General features: G+C 42.8%; 1 protein-coding gene across 2 annotated transcripts in view; it reads right to left on the bottom strand.

Annotated features, from left to right (window-relative positions):
• Nucleotides 1-24,754, bottom strand: part of LOC115108008 (ATPase family AAA domain-containing protein 2B-like) — a 110,465-nt gene that overhangs the window by 37,865 nt on the left and 47,846 nt on the right. For both annotated transcript variants that reach the window (XR_003860286.2, XM_029631862.1), the window contains exons 23-24: nucleotides 20,978-21,100; nucleotides 17,326-17,442 (exon numbers count right to left, since the gene is read on the bottom strand). Coding sequence is in view for 1 of the 2 variants with exons in the window: in XM_029631862.1 (XP_029487722.1) it covers nucleotides 17,326-17,442; nucleotides 20,978-21,100 (240 nt within the window). In the remaining variant the exon portion in view is untranslated. The remainder of the gene's footprint in view (nucleotides 1-17,325; nucleotides 17,443-20,977; nucleotides 21,101-24,754) is intronic.

Here is a 24,754-nt window from a genome sequence, read left to right on the forward strand (position 1 = left end):
CAGAATCAGCAAAAGCCAGTAAGAGCGTGAGGAGGATGGTCAGGTTCTTGATCTCTGGCTCCCTCAAGTCATTTAAGTCTTATTTAATCAAAAAGTGTGCTTAAACCATCAGACAAGCTCAATGCATATATCGTTGATTTTATTTAAAACAAAAAGGGTATGTCTATAAATGGAAAAATAAAATGGTTTTGGGGGGACAGCCTTAACCACACACACAGTCACAGCGCTGTCTGAGTAATTCTAGCCACCCAGGATGGTCAGCCATGACTGCCCTTGAAGGAGGAGGTCAGTGTTAACCCCCAACAGAAATATGAGGCAGAGAAGTGATAGGACTGATAGTGATCAGGCTGGATGCTAGATGGCATGAGCATTGTGGTATCTATCATACACTGGGAGGCTCACAGCGGACACACACGGCTATTAAGATTCTACAGGCCGAAATGTAATCCAGCTCAGTTCGGTTATTGATGCTCCAGGAAAACCGTTTTCTGATTACTTTTGTTGCAATGTAGCCATATACTTCTGTGCCTTTGTGAGCAGTTCTCTAACCCTGTTTGAAGTACATTAACGCCATGAAGACATAAGTACAAAGACCAGCATGAATCAGCTGTGGCATGGAGGGTCTTCATTACATGAAATAACATTACATTTCATCCAGCTCAGTGAGGGTATATGATAGGAGAGGCTATTGCGCGCTACCTACATTTATACCTTTAGTCTTAAACGCGACAAGCTCCCCTTCTCCTCAGAAAGCGGTTGTGCTCAGTGCGGCTCTGCAGCGAGGAACCGGGAGGTAAATAATGTGGAACAAATGGGGATTTCCACAGCAGAGACTAAAGCTAACAGCTCACTATAGCCATTGTGTCTCGGGACGATATATTCCCAGAATGTTTTCCAGCTCATTCCTAAATCCGGATTCCCAGAAAAGCCGACAGGTGGTGCTTTGTTTTGGAAGGTGAGAAGATGTAGGAGAAGGGCGAAGGAGAGACTTTTAAACTTCAAAGTGAGATGGGTAAAAAACATTTAGCAAACAAAATAGACAGAATAGATACATTTTAAGTACCAAAAGCCACCTTGATGAGGGTCTAACCTCTCGTGGACAGACTACATAACATAAATGGTATCTTAATGTCTTTCAAAAGACTATGGGATGTGATGACTAACGAGCAACCGTAGTTCTGGTGCTTTTGTTATCCATCACTGATTGTTTTGACTTATCAGGATAGCGAGAACGTAATGCTTAAAGTGGGGGCGGGGATTTCACACAATTATTTCAAGCGGGAAGTTTTTGGAGGTGGAGGGGCTTTGGCGAGTTTCCATTTAGAGGGGTGGAGACTTCACTAGTCTCATTAGTATGTCATCCCAACTGTATGGGAAAAAATTACAATTACGCAAGATTTTAGTTCTGGGTTTCCAAGACTAAAGAGGATCTAAAGCTGGTGAAACGGTTATTTTTCCATTCGTCATGGAGTCGTCTCACAGTAAGTCCCCACACAACACTAATCATCAAGCAGCATTTCTGATAAGGAGACCTGTCTTTCCTTTGATAACAGTGGGTGGAAAACAATATGTTTATTACAACTGAAGTAAAATCTCTGTTGGATTGATCTAGAATAACTGAGACGCAACAGACTTTAAGGGATGCCATGACAAATAATAAAACACTAGGTCAAGTGGTATGCTAGTGTGCATATTTACCCGAGCCAATCTCTTTCTGCTGGTAGCGTGGCTACTACAGGAGGCAAGGAGGATCACACCGGGCAAAACACAGTTTCTCATTTCTCTTAGGACTATGGGGTAAATTTACAAAGGCAGCTATGGATTGGTTACTCTCTTCAAGAGTTGTGTCTTGTGTAAGAGAGCTCACACACGCTACATTTTAGTCATTTAGCAGACGCTCAATTATTGTTAAGTGCACAGACAGATGGCTCGGGGATTCGAACCAGCAACTTTTCGGTTACTGGCACAACACTCTAAACTGCTAGACTACCAGCCACTTGTCTGTGATAAAACGCTGTGGCGTGATGATTCTGTTCTTATGGGGCGCAAAGACAGAGGGCTCTCATAAAAGTATTAAAACGCTCTCAGCCTTATTCCTCATAGGAATACTCTCCTTACACGCGTGGGTGTGTGGGGTATGGAACATTCTGCCCTGCTATAACAAGGGTCTGTCAGTCACGCAACATTACAGGGAAGATGCAGTGTAGCCACTCACATTGACACGAGAGCACACAGAGCAAGAGAGACAGACAGGTACACCAGTAAATTACATGATGTCTGGTTTGTTCTAGAACTACAGATGACTGGTGTAATGAGTTGTTAGGTGGGCGATGTTTTCTGCGTCTGAGTAAATGGATCTTTCTTCCTCACTAATGCAGATACGGCGGGTAGCCTTGAGTGCTGCTCCAGCAGTAATTTAATATAATTAAAAGGCGCCAGTCTGCTCTCCTGTTCTTTCAATGGCTTAATGTGACTCGTGTCTCTTAATGCGCCTATCCAAACAGCCAGGTAGCCAAAGTGTGTGTTAGGGAAGTGACAAAACTTTTAAAAAATGTACACTGCTCAAAAAAAATAAAGGGAACACTAAAATAACACATCCTAGATCTGAATGAATGAAATATTCTTATTGAATACTTTTTTCTTTACATAGTTGAATGTGCTGACAACAAAATCACAAAAATTATCAATGGAAATCAAATTTAACAACCCATGGAGGTCTGGATTTGGAGTCACACTCAAAATTAAAGTGGAAAACCACACTACAGGCTGATCCAACTTTGATGTAATGTCCTTAAAACAAGTCAAAATGAGGCTCAGTAGTGTGTGTGGCCTCCACGTGCCTGTTTGACCTCCTTACAACGCCTGGGCATGCTCCTGATGAGGTGGCGGATTGTCTCCTGAGGGATCTCCTCCCAGAGCTGGACTAAAGCATACGCCAACTCCTGGACAGTCTGTGGTGCAACGTGGCGTTGGTGGATGGAGCGAGACATGATGTCCCAGATGTGCTCAATTGGATTCAGGTCTGGGGAACAGCAGGGCCAGTCCATAGCATCAATGCTTTCCTCTTGCAGGAACTGCTGACACACTCCAGCCACATGAGGTCTAGCATTGTCTTGCATTAGGAGGAACCCAGGGCCAACCGCATTAGGAGGATGTTGCAGGCAGCAGAACGTTCTCCACAGCGTCTCCAGACTGTGTCACATGTGCTCAGTGTGAACCTGCTTTCATCTGCAAAGAGCACAGGGCGCCAGTGGCGAATTTGCCAATCTTAGTGTTCTCTGGCAAATGCCAAACGTCCTGCACGGTGTTGGGCTGTAGCACAACCCCCACCTGTGGACGTCAGGCCCTCATACCACCCTCACGGAGTCTGTTTCTGACCGTTTGAGCAGACACATGCACATTTGTGGCCTGCTGGAGGTCATTTTGCAGGGCTCTGGCAGTGCTCCTCCTTGCACAAAGGCGGAGGTAGCGGTCCTGCTGCTGGGTTTTTGCGGCCTCCTCCACGTCTCCTGATGTACTGGCCTGTCTCCTGGTAGCGCCTCCATGCTCTGGACACTACGCTGACAGACACAGCAAACCTTCTTGCCACATCTCGCATTGATGTGCCATCCTGGATGAGCTGCACTACATGAGCCACTTGTGTGGGTTGTAGACTCGGGTCTCATGTTACCACTAGAGTGAAAGCCCCGCCAGCATTCAAAAGTGACCAAAACATCAGCCAGGAAGCATAGGAACTGAGAAGTGGTCTGTGGTCCCCACCTGCAGAACCACTCCTTTATTGGGGGTCTTGCTAAATGCCTATAATTTCCACTTGTTGTCTATTCCATTTGCACAACCGCATGTGAAATTTATTGTCAATCAGTGTTGCTTCCTAAGTGGACAGTTTGATTTCACAGAAGTGTGATTGACTTGAAGTTACATTGTGTTGTTTAAGTGTTCCCTTTATTTTTTTGAGCAGTGTATATTTAAACTGCCATTTTGGGGGTGGTTCATTAAAATGAGAATGTAGGGGTATGACCGCTACGGGGTAAATAATTTGTAACGCAGTCAGAGTAGGCTTAGACATCTGGAATCTGCTTTGCAGCCGTCTCCGGTCAGCCACAAAGTACCCCGTCTTAGGTCAATTAGGATCACCACTTTATTTTAAGAATGTGAAATGTCAGAATAATAGTAGAGAGAATGATTTAATTATTTCATCACATTCCCAGTGGGTCAGAAGTTTACATACACTCAATTAGTATTTGATAGCATTGCATTTAAATGGTTTAACTTGGGTCAAACGTTTCAGGTAGCCTCCACAAGCTTCCCACAACACGTTGGTTGAATTTTGGCCCATTCCTCCTGACAGAGCTGGTGTAACTGAGTCAGGTTTGAAGGCCTCCTTGCTCGCACATGCTCTTTCAGCTCTGCCCATAAATCTTCTATAGGATTAAGGTCAGGGCTTTGTGATGGCCACTCCAATACCTTGACTTTGTTGTCCTTAAACCATTTTGCCACAACTTTGGAAGTATGCTTGGGGTCACTGCCCATTTGGAAGTCGCATTTGCAACCAAGCTTTAACTTCCTGACTGATGTCTTGAGATGTTGCTTCAATATATACACAATTTCCCTTCCTCAAGATGCCATCATTTTGTGAAGTGCAGCAGTCCCTCCTGCAGCAAAGCACCCCCACATCATGATGCTGCCACCCCCGTACTTCACGGTTGGGATGGTGTCCTTCGGCATGCAAGCCTCCCCCTTTTTCCTCCAAACGATGGTCATTATGGCCAAACAGTTCTATTTTTGTTTCATCAGACCAGAGGACATTTCTCCAAAAAGTACAAATCTTCATCCCCATGTGCAGTTGCAAACCATTGTCTGGCTTTTTTATGGCGGTTTTGGAGCAGTGGCTTCTTCCTTGCTGAGCGGCCTTTCAGGTTACTCTTTTTACTGGACTCTTTTTACTGCGGATATAGATACTTGTACCCGTTTCCTCCAGCATCTTCACAAGGTCCTTTGCTGATGTTCTGAGATTGATTTGCACTTTTCGCACCAAAGTATGTTTATCTCTAGGATACAGAACGTGTCTCCTTCCTGAGCGGTATGACGGCTGCGTGGTCCCATGGTGTTTATACTTGTTTACTATTGTTTGTACAGATGAACGTGGTACCTTGAAGGTAGGCCTTGAAATACATCCACAGGTACACCTCCAATTGACTCAAATGATGTCAATTAGCCTATGAGAATCTTCTAACTCCATGACATCATTTTCTGGAACGTTCCAAGCGGTTTAAAGGCACAGGCAACTTAGTGTATGTAAACTTCCCCTGACTCACTGGAATTGTGATACAGTGAATTATAAGTGAAATAATCTGTCTGTAAACAATTGTTGGAAAAATGATGTGTCATGCACAAAGTAGATGTCCTAACTGACTTGCCAAAAATATAGCTTGTTAACAAGAAACTTGTGGAGTGGTTGAAAAATGAGTTTTAATGACTCCAACCTAAGTGTATGTAAACATCCGACTTCAACTGTACACGGGGTACCAGTACCGAGTCAATGTGCAGGGGTACGAAGTACTATATGTACATATAGGGAAGGGTAAAGTGACTAGGACACAGGATAGACAACAGTAGCAGAAGCACTGTAGACGAGTCAAAAGAGTTAGCGCAAAAAAGGGTCAATGCAGATATTTATGGTAGATATTTAGCAATCTTATGGCTTAGGGGAAGAAGTTGTTCAGGGTCCTGTTTGTTCCAGACTTGGTGCATCGGTATCACTTCCTTACTGTGGCAGAGAGAACAGTCTATGACTTGGGAGGCTGGAGTCTGATAACTTTTAGGGCCTTCCTCTTCCTCTTAGTGTTGCTTTCATTTGTTAAATGCATTGGTGACTCGCAACAAAAAACAAGTCTAGCCAGGTGATCAGTTGTTCTCCCTACATCCCATTTTCTAATGTAAACCACAACCATAAGACGAACTAATAATGTAATTGTTTTATCAAAATAGTTAACCCTTTTTTAGCAATAATCATTGATCTGGCTTTCAAATGTGTATGAAAATGCCCTTGTTGTTATACATTTAACCATAAACAATCCACATCCACAAACTCCTGGGGAGCAGGATTTGTAGAAAACAGGTCTCAAACAATCTAAAGCACAAGCCCACGTGCTAGTGAGCAGCCAGCTAATCTTTATATTTAAAATCTAGCCAACTTGGATCTACTTGCTTGCTAACAAGGCAGAACCGTTGGAACAGTTATGAATACACCCCCCTGCCTGTCTTCAACTGTTTGAACAGCCTGTTCACTTTGTTTAGATGTTGAAATCAACTGGCCTACATGGATAATGAGATGCTCATTTCTCAGAATGAGAATGAGTTGCCAATTCCTTATATAAATGCATCTTTTTATGCTCACCGTGCAATTATAAAACTAGACATAACAGTATGTGGCTAAAATTCTGCTAGTGGTACCACAATACAGCGCGAGAGAAACTGAGCCTTCATTTAGTATGGTGTGCTCTGTTCTACATTTTGGGAATTGAGTCATAAAAAAGCTACCGTTAGAAGGGGAATCGACAGATTCTGTTGGAGCAAATCACAAATAGTGAGTTGAAACAGCTGGTTGTTGAGGAAGTGGAAGGTGCACAGTGCACACAGAACAAGCAGCGAAGGAGATGAGGCCATTTCTGTAATCAGACGACATGAGGGCTTTATATCTGTGGCAAAAATTTAGAAAGATGCATATCCCCTCTTAATTAACATTACAGCATCGTTGCATTAGGTAGGCCTATTTTCAGATTTTTTTCTTTGATAATCATGATTGAGACCCATTACTGGTAGTTCTGTGGTAACTGCACAGTGATTTTCATTTTGGTTAGGGATTTTTTTTTTAACATAACGATTCAATTTCATTGAAACTTTTTGAAGTTCAAACGTTCACACCGCTAGTGTGTCTGTGGTTAGGAAAATTCATATGCTTTGAGGAACGCAGAGACATTAGCTAGTTAATTATTCAGACTGGGGAAGCCAGAGAGAAATAGATGGAGGACAAACATTCCAGACAGCCACATTAATAACAAATCAGACTTAAATTCTCATATTCTTACTCAACGGTAACTCCTATGACAATAACAATGCAGCATGTGTGTAGCGGTTTAGTTTTTTTTAAGCTGCTTTCATAGACAGAATAATTATAACAAATCAAGCATGACTGATCAGATGGAGATATGATGAGGATCGGATTCAAGTCACTTTTAGAGACCGGCAGTGTTTAGCTGCTTCCATAAGCCTGCTTTAATGGATCAAAGGCCTGACGACTTACCAGATGATGATAACGGGGTGACATACCACTTGGGATCATCTATTAGCAAATTGGTGGGCAAAGCCGAACCGAGGGAAACTTCTGCATCTAGAGACTCCCAAAATGTTTGGGTTAAAATACACTATATATATACACAAAAGTATGTGGACAGCTCTTCAAATAAGTGGATTTGGTTATTTCAGCCACACCTGTATAAAATCGAGCACATAGCAATCTCCATAGACAAACATTGGCAGTAGAATGGCCTTACTGAAGAGCTCAGTGACTTTCAACGTGGCACCGTCATAGGATGCCACCTTCCCAAAATCACATTTCTGCCCTGTTAGAGCTGCCCCGGTCAACTGTGAGTGGTGTTATTGTAAAGTGGAAACGTCTAGGTGAAACAATGGCTCAGCCGCGAAGTGGTAGGCACTTGCAACACTCACTACAGAGTTCCAAACTGCCTCTGGAAGCAGCGTCAGCACAAGAACCGTTCGTCGGGAGCTTCACGAAACGGGTTTCCATGGCCGAGCAGAAGAGTGGAGGCTGTTATAACAGCAAAACGGGGGGGACCAACTCCATATTAATACCCATGATTTTGGTATGAGATATTGGACAAGTAGGTGTCCACATACGTTTGTACAAATAAATACATTTTCCAACTGGTCTCACACAATGTATAAGCAACCATCCTGATCAATCAGCAGATATGAGAGCAACACCAGCACAGGGGATTCACCATATTAGCCTTCTTAGTACCGGTGGCCAATCTTCTGAGGTGTGCAGGAATTGGGTAACTGGCTAGGTCCCTAAGAACATCTATGACGGTTCTTGAACATAAGTGAACGTCTATGATGAATGTCCCTTGTGCCAGACATAACTGACTGCATTACAGGAAAACAATGAAAGTAAATGCCCAGAGCTGTGTGTGTATGAGTCTCTTTATGCACAATTAGAATGGCAGTGAAGAGACATACTTATTGAAAACCTACCGCGAGTCTGCTGTCGACCGTGACAGCCCTGGAATGCAATTTGGGGGTGGTTGAGATTTCCCTAAACCCACAAACGCTCCCCAAACAATAAATATGCCATTCAACCTGCCTGGCCATACAGCCGCTTTGATTGATCAGATAGATTATCTGATTTTTTTTTTTAAGTAGTGGAGAGTCTAAACGCTCTAAATTGCATCAATTCAGTCTGTCAAGAGTCAAAGATATGGAAAGAAAAATGAATAACGCCTAGACGTCTAGAGCCATCGTACTCTGCATTGCTTGATTAGTAGAAATGAAAACCAACTCCAATGCACAGTGTTATGCTTACTATAGCAACAAGCATACGTCTCACCTTAGTTGGTATCATAGCACACTTACAGGTAACATATTCAGTGTTAGGTAACATTCAGCACATTCAAAACCGAAGTGGGAATCAAACACACAACTCAAAGACCCTCTGGATAGGAGCATCTGTTAAATGACTAAAATGTCATGTAGATGGCCTGTCGTGTAGATTGCTCCATTCAAACCCCACTTCCCCTGGCAACAACACTGTAGTCGGACTCATTGGACATGCAAGCAGGCGCCAACCAGAGATGCTCAATCAACAAAACTCTTCCAGGTCTGTTTGACATAAAGGGTATTCAGTCAGTTACTATGATATCCATCTGCAACTATCTGCATGGCATGTCAATAACACCGGCAATATTAAACTCTGGAGGACAACGACCAACTTTGGCAGAGTGGAAGTGTACACTTAACACATGTCCGAAAGACAAACGACTAGGGCTGCGTGAGCGGAATTAAAACACACACACAGCGAGCGCGCAAGAGAGACTCGTCCTCAGAGAGATCTATTCACACTTGTCAGAGCTCATCTGCACCCTAAAACAAAAGGGAAGAGAAAAGGCATCAGAGTGGATTTTACATTAATTTTCCGCTTGGTGCCACAATGTTCCAGCAGGCATCTGTGCACACAAAATGGCAGCTTATGCTGAGAGCTCATCGCTGGATGGCTTGGGGGGGATTTCATTAGCTTGCACCACAGGGTGTGTATGTTTGTGTGGCCAACGGGTAACACAGCTGTGACTAAACCTCTAGGTCCAGATCTAATAACATGAAGACTCTTAACAGCTTCAGATGAGGCCAAATGCTTCTTGAGACTTCCATTTTCTAATAATATAAAATAAGAGGGATATTAGGTACTGGGGGAGATTCGGATGAAACCTTCATGTGGAAAAACTGGAACAGGAGTGTCAGCTCCCTAGACTTGATGTCCACACCCACGCATAAATATAATTAGCATAATACAAAAATCACCATCAAAGTCTGTGTTTATTAAGGGAGAAACTCTGGGTTTTGCATGGGCTGCATCTCAATCCAACGCACCCTCTGATGTCGGCCTTTCGTCTCTGCAGTGGAAGGTGGCAGAGCTACAGCTGTTTGTCAAACCCAGAGACATCCTGAAAATCGGTCTTCTCAAAAAAACGCTTGGGCTAGAAATTGTTTACTGTACGACACCCACAAGCTTCACGGGACTCGTCCCAAGTCGCTGGCACCGGTGTCCCAAATCCGAACAGATCTTCTCACAAAAACGTATGTAGCATCCGAATGGTTTGAGGTAGAAACTAATGACCCCACCATCAAAAGCTGAGACTCCAACGAACATGACCACATTCTGTTTCTATAGCATTAAGGCCAAATTCAATGTTTCATCAAATATTATTTTATACCTACAGGGGTCCTAAAATTCTAAATCTGTTTTCTCAGTTTTGATTTTATTCCAGGTTTCGGTTTTTCAGGTTCTCACACTCACAACAATGCTTAAACCACATCAGTATGCTAGACCACTGAGGTCTGGGAAAAATGTAAGACATTTTGATTTTTGGGAGTAGTTAGAATAATTAAGCTGTGCACCAGGAAGAGACCATTGTTTGGTTAGCAATGTTTGTTACGCAAATGTGACTCCAGAGTTTGCCAAACAAAATGGCCACTGGATTGATGAAAATAATCCTAATATTCTGCCAAGTAGGGTTAGGCTACTTTGTACTTAACATTTACTTGAGAAGGCTTTTGGGAAAGCCTTTCCATCTCTCCATGAAGACTGTTATCATAAGCATCATTGCTAATCAGTGCATCATTGCCGTTTCAGAAAGTTGTAGGAAAATACAACTCACCGATGCATTTTGGGAATGTGCTGCTACTTCGCTTCTACTACTTGCAACCGTCCGTGGATTGTTCTTTTCACGGCAGGTATGTTCGCAATCTGAAAAGGGTGAGAGAGACTAGGAGTGGGGCTGTTGCCAGTGTGTGTGTAAGTGTGTGTGTGTGTACGGCCGATTGTCTGACAACTGGATTGGCTTCATGTTTACGCGAAACATCGTCAACACACAAATTCCAGATACGGAATGTACTCGTCATGCAGCCGACTCCTTTTGTACAGTGTGTATGTTTGTGATCTTATGTTTATGCAACCCTAGAAGGAACATGTGAATTCAGCTCTTTTCTCAATGTGAGAAATTTTGAGTGGGAAATATCCTGTGCTGTTATCTTAATGATTAGCAGGGCTAGTTCAAAGATCTGAAAACAGACTGTGGTGTGTGGTAAATCAGATTTATGTTTATGAAATCAGTTCTCGAGTGAACATTTTAACTCAAAGATGCCCATGGACATTTTTTAAGATTGCTTGCAATGTATTCGCCATCTGCTTGTAATTGCAAGATGGGGATGGTGTTTTGGACAGCCCCGAGATGGCACTGAGCCCAGAGGGCCCGTCTACAGGTGGTTCAACTCCCTTGCCTGGTTCATCACCTTCCCAGACCCTCTCCCCAACACCCATGCACCATCCAGTAGCACCCTCACTTTCTGCCCTGAAACTCCATCAACCTCCGCCATATCTCCCCAACCCTGCTACAGTGGCAGGAAGAGGAAGACAGCGGAGGATCGTTTGGGTCACTGACATTTTGCAGCGGATGGATGAGTTAAAGAAACGGCAGAATCCAGCAAAAGCCTTCTAAGACGTCATGGTACCATGGATGATGTCTATTCCTCCTGATCAATATCTTCCGTTTGTAAGGGACATGACTGTCTTTCATAGGAACATTGATCAGTACCATGTCTCCGCTCAGTCCACTCAAGTGAGACAGAGCCCTCTGTCTCACGCCAAAATTGAGTGTTGAACACGATGAACACATTTGTACTGATGTTGGATAAACATGCTCTTTAACGCCCCCCCATCCCATAATTTCACACATTAGGGAGGTGGGTAATATACTGTTTATTGGCTTATTTTGTCGTTCACATGTTAAGTGGGTGGGTAATTTACTGGTGTTTACTTTGTTTTTTAAAATCCCATTTCCCCTTTCATCACACTTGAGAGCAGTATTGTTTGTAATAGTGTATTTTACATTGCAGTATTGTTTTTAAATATTGTGTTTTACATTGCAGTATTGTTTTTAAATATTGTGTTTTACATTGCAGTATTGTTTTTAAATATTGTGTTTTACATTGCAGTATTGTTTTTAAATATTGTGTTTTACATTGCAGTATTGTTTTTAAATATTGTGTTTTACATTGCAGTATTGTTTTTAAATATTGTGTTTTACATTGCAGTATTGTTTTTAAATATTGTGTTTTACATTGCAGTATTGTTTTTAAATTGTGTTTTACATTGCAGTATTGTTTTTAAATATTGTGTTTTACATTGCAGTATTGTTTGTAATATTGTGTTTTACCTTGCAGTATTGTGTTTTACATTGCAGTATTGTTTGTAATATTGTGTTTTACCTTGCAGTATTGTTTGTAATATTGTGTTTTACATTGCAGTATTGTTTTAAAATTGTGTTTTACATTGCAGTATTGTTTGTAAATATAGTTTTTTACATTGCAGTATTGTTTTTAAAATAGTGTTTTACATTGCACTATTGTTTTTAAATATTGTGTTTCACATTGCATTTCCCTCGTGATACCTTCTCGTGATCGTAAACAAATATCTGGATATTTGTACTTTTAGCAGAAAATATTACTGTTCTGAAATCAGTCAGATTTCAGACTCCGTAAACTTGTACTCGTTTGTACATGCTCTATGTAAATTGGGTTAATGTCTTGGAGGGGGGGGGGTCTGTCCTCATTTGAAAGGCCATTACACATAACACAAGGTTATACATGGTCATGTAGATTATGTACAACAAAGACCCCAAGGATTGAAGTGACTCATTATGGTAGTCTTTGGGACAATCTCGGAAGTATTGAAAATGTCTTTCCTTGTTAATTAATGCTTCGTATAGGTTGTTGTACGAGACAGGTATTCTCTTGTAGTGTTCAGGGGCCATTTTTTCTTCTCCTGAGTAGTAAGAGCCATTCAAGTTCTAGCAGTTCAACCTGTAGCAATTGCAATTCATAGAGACATGTTTATTTCCTCGGCTAGTTATATCCTTAAAAAAGGTAGAGTTGAAAAGCACATAGCACCGGATCCAGAAGTTCAAATGCCATTGCTAGCTACAGTCAGAGTGCCTCGGAATCTCTCGCTTGGTTAGCTACTCTGGCCTCCCAAGCCCCCTAGTGGATACACAAGGCGGACTTCCTCTCTGGGTGAAACGCAGTGATGATGTGGACAAAAGTGTGCACTGCCCCCCCCCCACACCCCACACCCAAAGACTCCGCTCTTTCACATGCATGCACGTCAATCAACGGCGAAGCTTGTAGCCCTTCCTTACTCTTCCCAAAGTAATTTAAACTAAAACTATTCGATATACCTAGTCTAACAGTTTTGTATAAAAATAAATATATATATATTTTTTAAAGCACAGACATCAGAAAGTGTAAAGCGTCGACTATTTCTTACTTCAAACTAATTTCACAGAAACGGTCTGCTACCATAAGGAGCATCCATATTGCTGTACTAACAAGCACTGAAAGTTTCAGTTTGAAAAAGTTGCGGTCATTTAATTATCTTTGCTATGCTAATAGTGTCTAGTCTGATACCTGGTGGTTCTGTAGAGCTGGAAACGTCCTCTCTGCTCTATGAAACATTCTAGTTGGCGTGTTCCACTGACTGAGGGGGAAACTGTGAATGTGAAAGGGCCTGATCATTACCTACTAGTCTTGGACTGTTCCTTTATTCAACAGAAGAATGTACTCTAATTTGCAACAGTACTTTACCCAATCAAAGCTTACACTCTTCTGGAGGAGAGTCAAAAACAGTTAGGACTGACCTCAAATGAATTGTTAAGATTGTTCCCATCATATGACTTTATCTGTATCCTAATATGTTTAGTATCCTTAGAAACTAAAAGACTCATTGTGTGCTCCTTAATAACATGAGTCCATGCGGTGTCTGTGTTGCCCATGAGGGGATTTGGGTCAGCTGATTTTGTTTCTTAGGTAGCAGCATGCCTGGATGAGCATACACACTACCTGTGTCCACACGCACATGGGCCTGCGGCTCTCCAGTGAGCTCTCTTAGTTTTCTGTTGCATGCATACTGAACACAACCATGAGCGCCAACAATGGAAGTCTTTACTTGGCCAGGTCAATGCTTGTACAGACAGTGACACTATACGAGCTTGAAGAGGACACATCCTTGGCATTCAACAGAAAGGAAGGAGGGAGATAGTTTTGTTCTCAGTGTGTATTGAAGAATCTCTGAATACAGACAATAGAAACACCATGTCTGTTCATGCATCTACTTCCCCTGTTGTTCCATAGCACATATCCAGGCCATCGTCTATTCAACCACCCATGTCGCCAAGAAGTAGTGTTTACTTATTAAAAATAAATGTCTCTTCTCATCAAGAACTTCTGATGAATTGGCAGGCAGGGGAGAGTGAGAGAAAGGAGATAAAAGGACAGAGAGAAAAGGTTGGTCGTTTCCAATGAGGTGTGAGTGGAGACTGAGGCAGAATGTGATAGAGCCAACAGGCAGGAAGACATTCAGCCTCCAGTGGGCTGTTGCTTTGGGCTCCATATTGACTAACCTGTAGTACATACATTTTTACAATTAGAGTCATTTAGCAGATGCTCTTAAACAGAGTGACTTACAGTAAGTAGTGAGTGAGTGCTTACTTTTTCCATACTAGTCTCCCAAGGACAAAATGCATTAGCTCGAACAACTCTATACAGGCCTTATTGCAAGCCATTACACAACCTACAGCTTTAAATGCATTGTGAAAACTGCTCTTCTGTGTCCTGGCACCCCAAATGGTGGAATCAGCTTCCCCCTGAAGCTAGGACAGGCAGTCCCAGAGTGCCCATCTTCCGAAAACATCCAAAACCCAACTTATGATTATTATTCATTTATTTTAAACACTTAACCAGCACTTGCACTTGACCCTCCCCACCTCTGACTACTAACAACTATGTCATTGAGGAAAAATGTACTTTCTATGCCTGTGAAGTGTGGTCGTCCCACCTAGTCATTTTAAGACGAATGTACTAACTGTATGTCACTCCGGATAAGAACGTCTGCTAAATGACTGTCAAATGTTATTGTGACAGCATCGTTATATCATGCCGGTAGAGTGTTCTCCTTGACTCATGTTGGGAGTTCTTGGAATATTACTCAAAGAAAAGAAAAAAAACAGCTGATGGGCTCTCCTTTCCAATCATGGTTAACATTGACAGTCAACATAAAAAGCTGAATGTCGGGGGGGAGAGACGACAACTTACAAAGCTCTCTAAATATATGCCTAGAGCTAATGCAAGACATTTTACAAGAACTACTATACTGGCATACTGAGCAGCAGAGCTACAGCTAATTGAGTTAACATGAACATGCAGGATTTACAAGGTTCCTACACAAATAGCCAAGTATTCCCAAGTTAAAGACAGTCAGCTCACGTGGTTTCTAGAAACTTGAGGCGTATGAATGGGAACACAGGAGAGTGAATTATGGATGAGGGGATGGTACAGTGGTTGAACTCTCCTCCATATCTTCCTGGCAGTGCCCTCACTATAAACCCAGGAGGGCCCTGGGCTGGCAAAGCCTAAACCGCCAGGTTATGGGGCTCAAATAACTCCATACTCCCCATATAGCCTAGTACAATATTTGGCCCAAACTAAACAGGTAGCCTTAATGGCTCTGAACTGGAGCTCGATCCCAGATTCCTCAATTTCGACCACATGGGGCTACCACACAGTGCTATGGGAAATAGAGCTAACTGAAAGGCCCTGGGTAGAAGTTTACCCAAATTCACTCTGGTTTACCCTCACCCAATCATAACCTTTGCTGATGGTGTTTTGCCCCTAGACACTGATTCAAGGCCAGTTATGTTCTTCAGCCTAGAGACAACTTAATCAGCGGCAGTATCTCTTCCCAAAGGGGGGGGGGGGGGGGGTGCAAGATTCTGTCATATCTATCTCAACACCTAATTGATTCCCCCTGATCAATTAATTGGACATGTCCCCAACGTGCTCCAGGTGAAAATTGGTTGCCGATGATGAAATAATTAATTACCCGAGCTAATTAATTAAGTTCTGGAGCGTGGTGATAAGTTGTGGGACACAGTGAATTAGTGACTGACATGTGCAACACTTTGCTTTGGCTACTGAGATTTAAACACTAAATGGTGGAGACGCAATTTGCCAATTTAACCTCCTTGGATTGGTCAGACAGGGTAAACAGAAGAGGAACATAATATACTTGACCACTTCTACATGAAATTCATAATCACAACCACTTAAAACCCCTTGGGTTACTAATAGCAAATGAGGATTGACTGAGGTCAGATGTGGTTGTAGCTGATTGTGTTGAATACACCCACAGAATAAAAAGAGAGCTTGAAGTATTTAGATTAAAAAGAAAATAATGTCTCCTTGACTACTACATGCAATTACTCAATCACTTGAAAAGCCTCGCATTATTGGAAACAAACGTGATGACAAACAATTTCACAGGTTTGACAGAGGTCAAAGATCGACCCGCTGTAACTGAAGCTGGTTGCGTTTATACTATGTACTGTACTTACATTTTATACTCTTAGGCCTATAAGTCACACGCAAAGGAAAAAAATTGACTTCAACACATCAATCCAAGCTCACACTGTAAACCCTGAATTGTGTTAAGGCGAAAGTGCTGTACAATAAATCCAGCATTGCAGCTCGCCTTCTACATAATTAACAGCAAGCTAGAATCTAACATACACACAAAATATTAAAAGTAAGAAAGGCTCTAGTCAAGGCCTACTTCTCCCTGGGCCAAAACTCTGGTTAACACACACAGCAGGAGGCCAATTACTGGTCTCCAGAGAGACAAGCGCCAATCTGTGGCAGAACAGAGTATGCAGTAAGATCTAGTCCAGCAGTGCCAAAACTAATTGTGTGGTGGCTTTATTGGTTATTTACGTTATTAGGGGTTACTATGAACCAACAGATTCTGAAACCATACGTTTAGACAAGTCTTACAAGTCGGCCTAAACTGAGGGGACACCAGGTAACTAAGCTGAACTAGGATTCAAATACAGCAGAAGATTTAAATCACAGAGGTGTAAACCTCTTCATTCATTCAGACAGAAACTCAGTGGTACAGGCAACAACCTCAGGTAATCTCCAATAACACCAACACTCCCTCCTGGTTGTCAGTGGTACAGGCAGGTAATGATCTGGTCTGTTTGCCCCCCGCCCTCCCCTGGCCCTCCCCACTCGCCGTGTGCACCAGGTGGTGAGGGCAGGTAATTGCTATGTGGCGTGGTCACGCTCCGCACAGCGCTGGGACGACGTAGATACAGGAGAGTAGACTAGAGTCTCTAATGTGGCTGCCCACTGCGCATGTGTTGAGCTAACACGGTGAGGCTGCTGATTTGTGGGACGGTGGTTCTGTAATCAGCTGAATGACCTCGTTCTAAATGATCTGAACACCGATTCCTCTACACCTTACACACACAGACAGAACTGAGTCACACATCTCACTTCAGCCAACCGTGTTGTGAGTCACACGTCTCACGTGAATCAACCGTGGTGCGAGTCAACCGTGGTGGGAGTGTTAGTTGAGCATGTGTGTGAGTGCCTGCCAGTGTGTGTGTTAAATGAGTATACTTGTGTTTGTGTGGTACTCACTGCTGCTGCTGCAGTGGTGCTTGTCGACGCTGCTCCCAGCGTTCTCCTCTCCGGCCGGCTTCCTGGTGGTTACCACGGCAGCCAGGGAGACAGGAGGCACATCCAGAATCTGGAGGTCTGCAGACAACATACAGGGTCAATAAAAAAATATGTTTTTTATTGTCACATACACCAGAAAGGTGCAGTGAAATGTGTTGTTTTACAAGGTCAGCCCGTAGCGCACACACACACACACACTTCTTCCCGACTCCAGGGCAGAACCATATCAGCCAAGATTAGGTTTTGCTGACGCAACCCAACACCAGGCAATCAAACAAGTACGAATGGATACCTTTAGCATCTCTACTGGCACATTAAATATTCACTGCTGTATTCCCTTTCAGCTAGTTGACTTCTGCTCCTAAAATATTAATTTGCGGCGGCTTTGTGTGCGTGCGCATCGCCGTGAAACGGAGGGAATCAGCAGTGATGTGTGTGACCCTAGAAAACCCCTAGTCTTTGATGAGACTTTGTTTCGAAGACAGGAGACTAGGCCTTAGCAGTTTCAATAATACGGTTGTAAAAAAGCTCTTATGTGCTCAGAGTGCATGAGCCTGCACACAACCCATCCTCTCTTTTCCCTCCATCCCCATTTCCTCATTCCACCTCCATCACAAGAGTGGCTTACCTCAGTTATACTCACATGCGTGTTTCTGCTCTGCCTGCAAGTTTGTGCAGGATTATTCATTGATGAATATGTGGTGTGTGTAGATTTGCACGATCCTTTATGTGTATGTTTGCATGTGTGTGGATGATTCTGTGTATAGAATCAAGCTGAATGTATGTAGCATGTAGGAGTATAAGTATGAACATATTGTACTACCAATACTATATCTACATTCTCCTTGTGCGTGTACACTAACAAGTGCGTTTGTGCATGATCGTCTTTCTCTGTGACTATACAAGCTTACATACAGTTGAAGTTGGAAGTTTACATACACTTCGGTTGGAGTCATTAAAACTCGTTTGTCAACCACTCCACAAATTTCTTGTTCACAAACTATAGTTCTGGCAAGTCGGTTAAGACATCCGATTTTGTGCATGACACAAGTCATTTTTCCAACAATTGTTTACAGACAGATTATTTCAATGTATCACAATTCCAATGGGTCAGAAGTTTACATACACCAAGTTGACTGTGCCTTTAAAAAGCTTGGAAAATTCCAGAAAATGATGTCATGGTTTTAGAAGCTTCTGATAGGCTAATTGACATCGTTTGAGTCAATTGGAGGTGTACCTGTGGATGTGTTGAGGCCTACCTTCAAACTCAGTGCCTCTTTGATTGACATCATGGGAAAATCAAAAGAAATGGGCCAAGATCTCAGAAAAAAATATTTGTAGACCTCCACGAGTCTGGTTCATCCTTGGGAGCAATTTCCAAACGCCTGAAGGTACCATGCTCATCTGTACAAACAATAGTATGCAAGTATAAACACCATGGGACGACACAGCCGTCATACCGCTCAGGAAGGGGACGCGTTCCCTCTCCTAGAGATGAACTTACTTTGGTGCGAAAAGTGCATATCAATCCCAGAACCGCAGCAAAGGACCTTGTGAAGATGCTGGAGGAAACGGGTACAAGTATCTATATCCACAGTAAAACGAGTCCTATATCGACATAACCTGAATGGCCGCTTAGCAAGGAAGAAGCCACTGCTCCAAAACCGCCATAAAAAAAGCCAGACTACGGTTTGCAACTGCACATGGGGACAAAGATGGTACTTTTTGGAGAAATGTCCTCTGGTTTCATGAAACAAAAATAGAACCGTTTGGCCATAATGACCATCTTTATGTTTGGAGGAGAAGGGGGAGGCTTGCAAGCCGAAGGACACCATCCCAACCGTGAAGCATGGGGGTGGCAGCATCATGTTGTGGGGGTGCATTGCTGCAGGTGGGACTGGTGCACTTCACAAAATAGATGGCTTCATGAGGGAGGGAAAAGTTGGTGGATATATTGAAGCAACATCTCAAGACATCAGTCAGGAAGTTAAAACTTGGTCGCAAATGGTTCTTCCAAATGGACAATGACCCCAAGCATACTTCCAAAGTTGTGGCAAAATGGCTTAAGGACAACAAAGTCAAGGTATTGGAGTGGCCATCACAAAGCCCTGACCTTAATCCTATAGAAGATTTATGGGCAGAGCTGAAAGAGCATGTGCGAGCAAGGAGGCCTTCAAACCTGACTCAGTTACACCAGCTCTGTCAGGAGGAATGGGCCAAAATTCACCCAACTTATTGTGGGAAGCTTGTGGAAGGCTACCCGAAACATTTGACAGATGTTAAACAATTTAAAGGCAATGCTACAAAATACTAATTGAGTGCATGTAAACTTCTGACCCACTGGGAATGTGATGAAAGAAATAAAAGCTTAAATAAATTCTTCAAATTATTAAAATAAAGTGGCAAATTTACGCACTTATCAACCGGTCATCCCTACTGCCTCTGATCTGGCAGACTCGCTAAACACACACGATTTGTATGTAAATGTCTGAGTGTTGAAGTGTCCCTGGCTTTCCGTAAATAAATAAAAACAAGAAAATGGTGCGATCTGGTTTGTTTAACATCAGGAATTTGAAGTGTACTTTTGATACTCAAGTATATTTTAAACCAAATACTTTAACTCAAGTAGAATTTCACTGGGTGACTTACCTTTTAATATCACAGAGTTACACATGGAGTAAAACAAACAGACAGTCAATAATACAGTAGAAAAATATGTCTATATACGATGTGAGTAAATGAGGTGAGATAAGGGAGGTAAAGGCACAAAAAAAAGGCCATGGTGGCCAAGTAAAACACTGGAATGGTAGATTAGCAGTGGAAGAATGTGCAAAGTAGAAATAAAAATAATGGGGTGCAAAGGAGCAAAATAAAAATAAATAAAAAAATACAGTAGGGGAAGAGGTAGTTGTTTGGGCTAAATTATAGATGGGCTATGTACAGGTGCAGTAATCTGTGAGCTGCTCTGACAGCTGATGCTTAAAGCTAGTGAGGGAGACGTGTTTCCAGTTTCAGAGATTTTTGTAGTTCGTTCCAGTCATTGGCAGCAGAGAACTAGAAGGAGAGGCGGCCAAAGGAAGAATTGGTTTTGGGGGTGACCAGAGAGATATACCTGCTGGAGCACATGCTACAGGTGGGTGCTGCTATGGTGACCAGCGAGCTGAGATAAGGGGGGACTTTACCTAGCAGGGTCTTGTAGATGACCTGGAGCCCGTGTGTTTGGCGAAGAGTATGAAGCAAGGGCCAGCCAACGAGAGCGTACAGGTCGCAATGATGGGTAGTATATGGGGCTTTGGTGACAAAACGATTGGCACTGTGATAGACTGCATCCAATTTATTGAGTAGGGTATTGGAGGCTATTTTGTAAATGACGTCGCCAAAGTCGAGGATTGGTAGGATGGTCAGTTTTACAAGGGTATGTTTGGCAACATGTGTGAAGGATGCTTTGTTGCGAAATAGGAAGCCAATTCTACTTAAAATGACTCAAGTAAAAGTCTCTAACTTTATTCAAGTATGACAGTTGGGTACTTTTTCCACTACTGAGCCTTAAGCTAAAGCAACACTCTGGCAATCCTACATGCAAGGAACATGTGTGTGTGTTTGTGTTCCTCACCCCTCTTCCAGCGTGACTCCTTGATTTCCTCACACATGCGATTGAACTCTGGGTCGAGCTCTGAGGCCAGCATGGCATGCGCCGTGTCCTTCAGACTGCACGCTCTGTGGCGGATGATCTTATCTGGAGGGAGAGAACACACACTGTCACTAATACACGCACATGCACTCAATTCTGTATTGGCATTGTAGATACATTACACCTACAGATTCAATTACTTCGGCCTGAAGAATCACATGACAGATATTAATTTGGGCCTATGAGATTGATGCCCTGCCATCGTTCTGTCCCTGCCTCTGCCCTTCACAAGCACACCCTCTGCTGGCCACAACACAAACTACTGGATGTGTCCCTGCCTGGCCTCCAACACAGGGAGCAAGGGATAATTGTTCTCTTACTGTTTGGATGCAGACAAAATAGCTGCCTTTGGTGGTGAATGTAAGGAGACAAACCTCAGGCATACAGTCACTCTCCTCCCTTCTCACTGACACACACATATTGCATATCTAACACACACACACACACTTCCCTCTAACAAAAAAATCTTTATCCTAAAAGCTGGTTGTCAGTGAGTTGAGTGTTTGTACGAGCACGCATGTATGTGTGTAAACAGACATCCTCCTCTCATTATGCCACACAACCAACAGGTTCAGAAAGAGGGCCAGAGAGGTCGCCATCTGACAGCTTCTAACCACTAATTGGAAGACCGTGTATGCGTGGTACAGTCCTGTACTGTCTGTCAGAGTATGGGGCGACAGGGTGCAGGGCAGTGTTGAGTGGAGGTCTGTACCCTTATCGAACCCTGTGTCACCTCTGTCGAGAGCTGACAAGGACATTCTGCCACCTACTCTCTGTGTTATGTGTAAACAGGGTTTGCTGCGAGTTTGAAAATGTTTGGGTGTTTGTCTAGAGTGGTGGAGCTGGTTTGTTTGTGAATGCGGGGTTTACTCTGTATTGAGCAGACAGATTTAGTTTTCTAACTTAATGAAGTTAGAAGAAACAGGGGAACAAGACCTTCCTTCAAGACAGCAGAGTACAGCCTCTGCTTTCACTGCAAACAGGATGAGGAGGAGGAGAAATGGAAGAGGAGTGGAGGAAAGGAGGAAGAGAAGAAAAAGAAAGAATAGGAAGAGGGGGAGAAGAGGACTATTTGGAAGACAAAGGAAGAGGACAGAACACAAGGTGTATTTGTCAGTGTCTCAGAGCTCACAGTGGGGAGGGGCCTTTAGTGCATCATTTGTGGCCACTGCATTCAAACAAAGGACCTGTCCTTCCGCCTGCCTGCAAAATCACAGATATGATTTATTCATCCGTGTGTGAGCTCATGTGTATAAAGCTGCATTTAAATCAAATTGTATTTGTCACATGCTTTATAAACAGGTGTAGACCAGTGAAATGCTTACTTACAGGCCCTTCCCAACAATGCAGAGAACTAAAATAAATAGAAAACAATATATATATATTTTTTTAAATAATAAATACACGAGTAACAATAACTTGGCTATATACATGGGGTACCGGTACAGAGTCGATGTGCAGGGGTACCAGTTAATAGATGGGAATAAAGTGAAGAATAATAAACAGTAACAGCAGGGCATATGATGAGACGAGTGGGGGGGGGCAATGGAGATAGTCCAGGTAGCTATTTGGTTAACCATTTAACTGAGCAACAAGCAGTGAGAAAGAAACCTCCTTTAGTTTAGTTGGCCCACTGATGTACAGTATCCCAGGGAGATGGAGACAAAGAGGCTCCCTGAGAAATACAACGTCCAGTTTAATTGAATGCTGTCGGGTCGCTGGGCTTCCATTTATTTGGCTTTCAATTAACGCCACAGCATACGATGGGAACTTGAGTTCTTACCGTTCTTCCCACTATATTCATTCCAATTGCTTATGGATTATTCATAAGCCTAAATCCATTCCTACAACCTTCACTTTCATGTAAACACCAACACAGGCTGCGTATTTAAATAATGCATGTTATTCTAATCGATTAGATAACACCTTTTCGCAAGTGACAACCCCTGCTATATTCAACTGTGTGGGAGTGTGGGTTCCAATGTTGCAGAACAAGCTCTATTATGGTGGTCCTACGGTACATTCCAATGCCTTGCTAGAAATGACTTTACAATTAAAATGACAGAAAATGTTTAAATTTGGTGTGTTGTTTTGGATATCGTCTAGGCCTAGATGATCACGGCTGGCTTTCAAATAAGATAACCTTTAACATAAACCCTGCCTTCTCTTGAGATTAAAGTGATATTTACAGTTTAATTTGAAGATATGAATTGCCAATGTTTGTTAGTTTAATGTGTCAAAAAGAAGAAAAAAGGTTGTGTTCTGTCAAGTAAACATGGACTGATTCCCTGTTGAGAAACAATATATAGCCTCCCGGGTGGCGCAGTGGTCTAGGGCACCAGAGACTCTGGGTTCGCGCCAAGGCTCTGTCACAGGCTCTGTATGCATCTACTCACAGCCGGCCGTGTCCGGGAGGTCCGTGGGGCGACGTACAATTGGCCTAGCGTCGTCCGGGTTAGGGAGCGTTTGGTCGGTAGGGATATCCTTGTCTCATCGTGCAATAGCGACTCCTGTGGCAGGCCGGGCGCAGTGCACACTAACCAGCTCGCCAGGTGCACGGTGTTTCCTCCGACACATTGGTGCGGCTGGCTTCCGGGTTGGATGCACGCTGTGTTAAGAAGCAGTGCGGCTTGGTTGGGTTGTGTTTCGGAGGACATATGGCTTTCGACCCTCGTCTCTCCCGAGCCCGTACGGGAGTTGTAGTGATAAGACAAGATAATAGCTACTAACAATTGGATACCACGAAATTGGGGAGAAAAGGGGGTGAAGTTTAAAAAAAGTTATATAAAAAAAAAAAAGAGAAACAATATATAATTGTAAGAAAATGGATTTAAAAGTGCTAAAATGTTCAGGGGGAGGACAAAGTCAATCACCCATGAATGGACCTACAGGAATGATTGAAGAATGAAGCCAGTGTTAAACATGGGCTTTGCTACACAGAAAGCAGCTCCATTTTTACACTCAAATCAGTAGGCCCATATCGATAGCTTTAATAATATCATTAGCTTTAATAACCTGCAAAAGAGCTGTTCGTTCTCAAAAAACTCCGCACTAAGCTACACTGACGAGTCACTTTAGATGTCACGAGCAAGTCTTGACATGGGCTTCGAATTCAAAAAAAGACTGGTGCACTTCACAAAATAGATGGCATCATGAGGGAGGGAAAAGTATGTGATTATATTGAAGCAACATCTCAAGACATCAGTCAGGAAGTTAAAGCTTGGTCGCAAATGGGTCTTCTAAATGGACAATGACCCCAAGCATACTTCCAAACTTGTGGAAAATGGCTTAAGGACAACAAAGTCAAGGTATTGGAGTGGCCATCACAAAGCCCTGACCTCAGTCCTATAGAAGATTTGTGGGCAGAACTGAAAAAGCATGTGCGAGCAAGGAGGCCTACAAACCTGATATATATGTGTGTGTGTGTGTGTGTGTGTGTGTGTGTGTGTAGGTGTGTATCTAATATAATGGGTGTATCTAATACAGTGGGGCCAAAAAGTATTTAGTCAGCCACCAATTGTACCAGCCACCAAATGTATGTATGTATGTATGTATGTATGTATGTATGTATGTATGTATGTATGTATGTATGTATGTAATGCCGTCGTGACTGAGGGCAGAACAGGCGACAGAAATGGTTTTGCATAACACGCTCCGATTACAATGGGCCAAAAAGTAGATTCAGTGCATATTAATCTT

This window comes from Oncorhynchus nerka, linkage group LG24 (assembly GCF_034236695.1).
Source record: "Oncorhynchus nerka isolate Pitt River linkage group LG24, Oner_Uvic_2.0, whole genome shotgun sequence".
NCBI lineage: Eukaryota > Metazoa > Chordata > Actinopteri > Salmoniformes > Salmonidae > Oncorhynchus > Oncorhynchus nerka.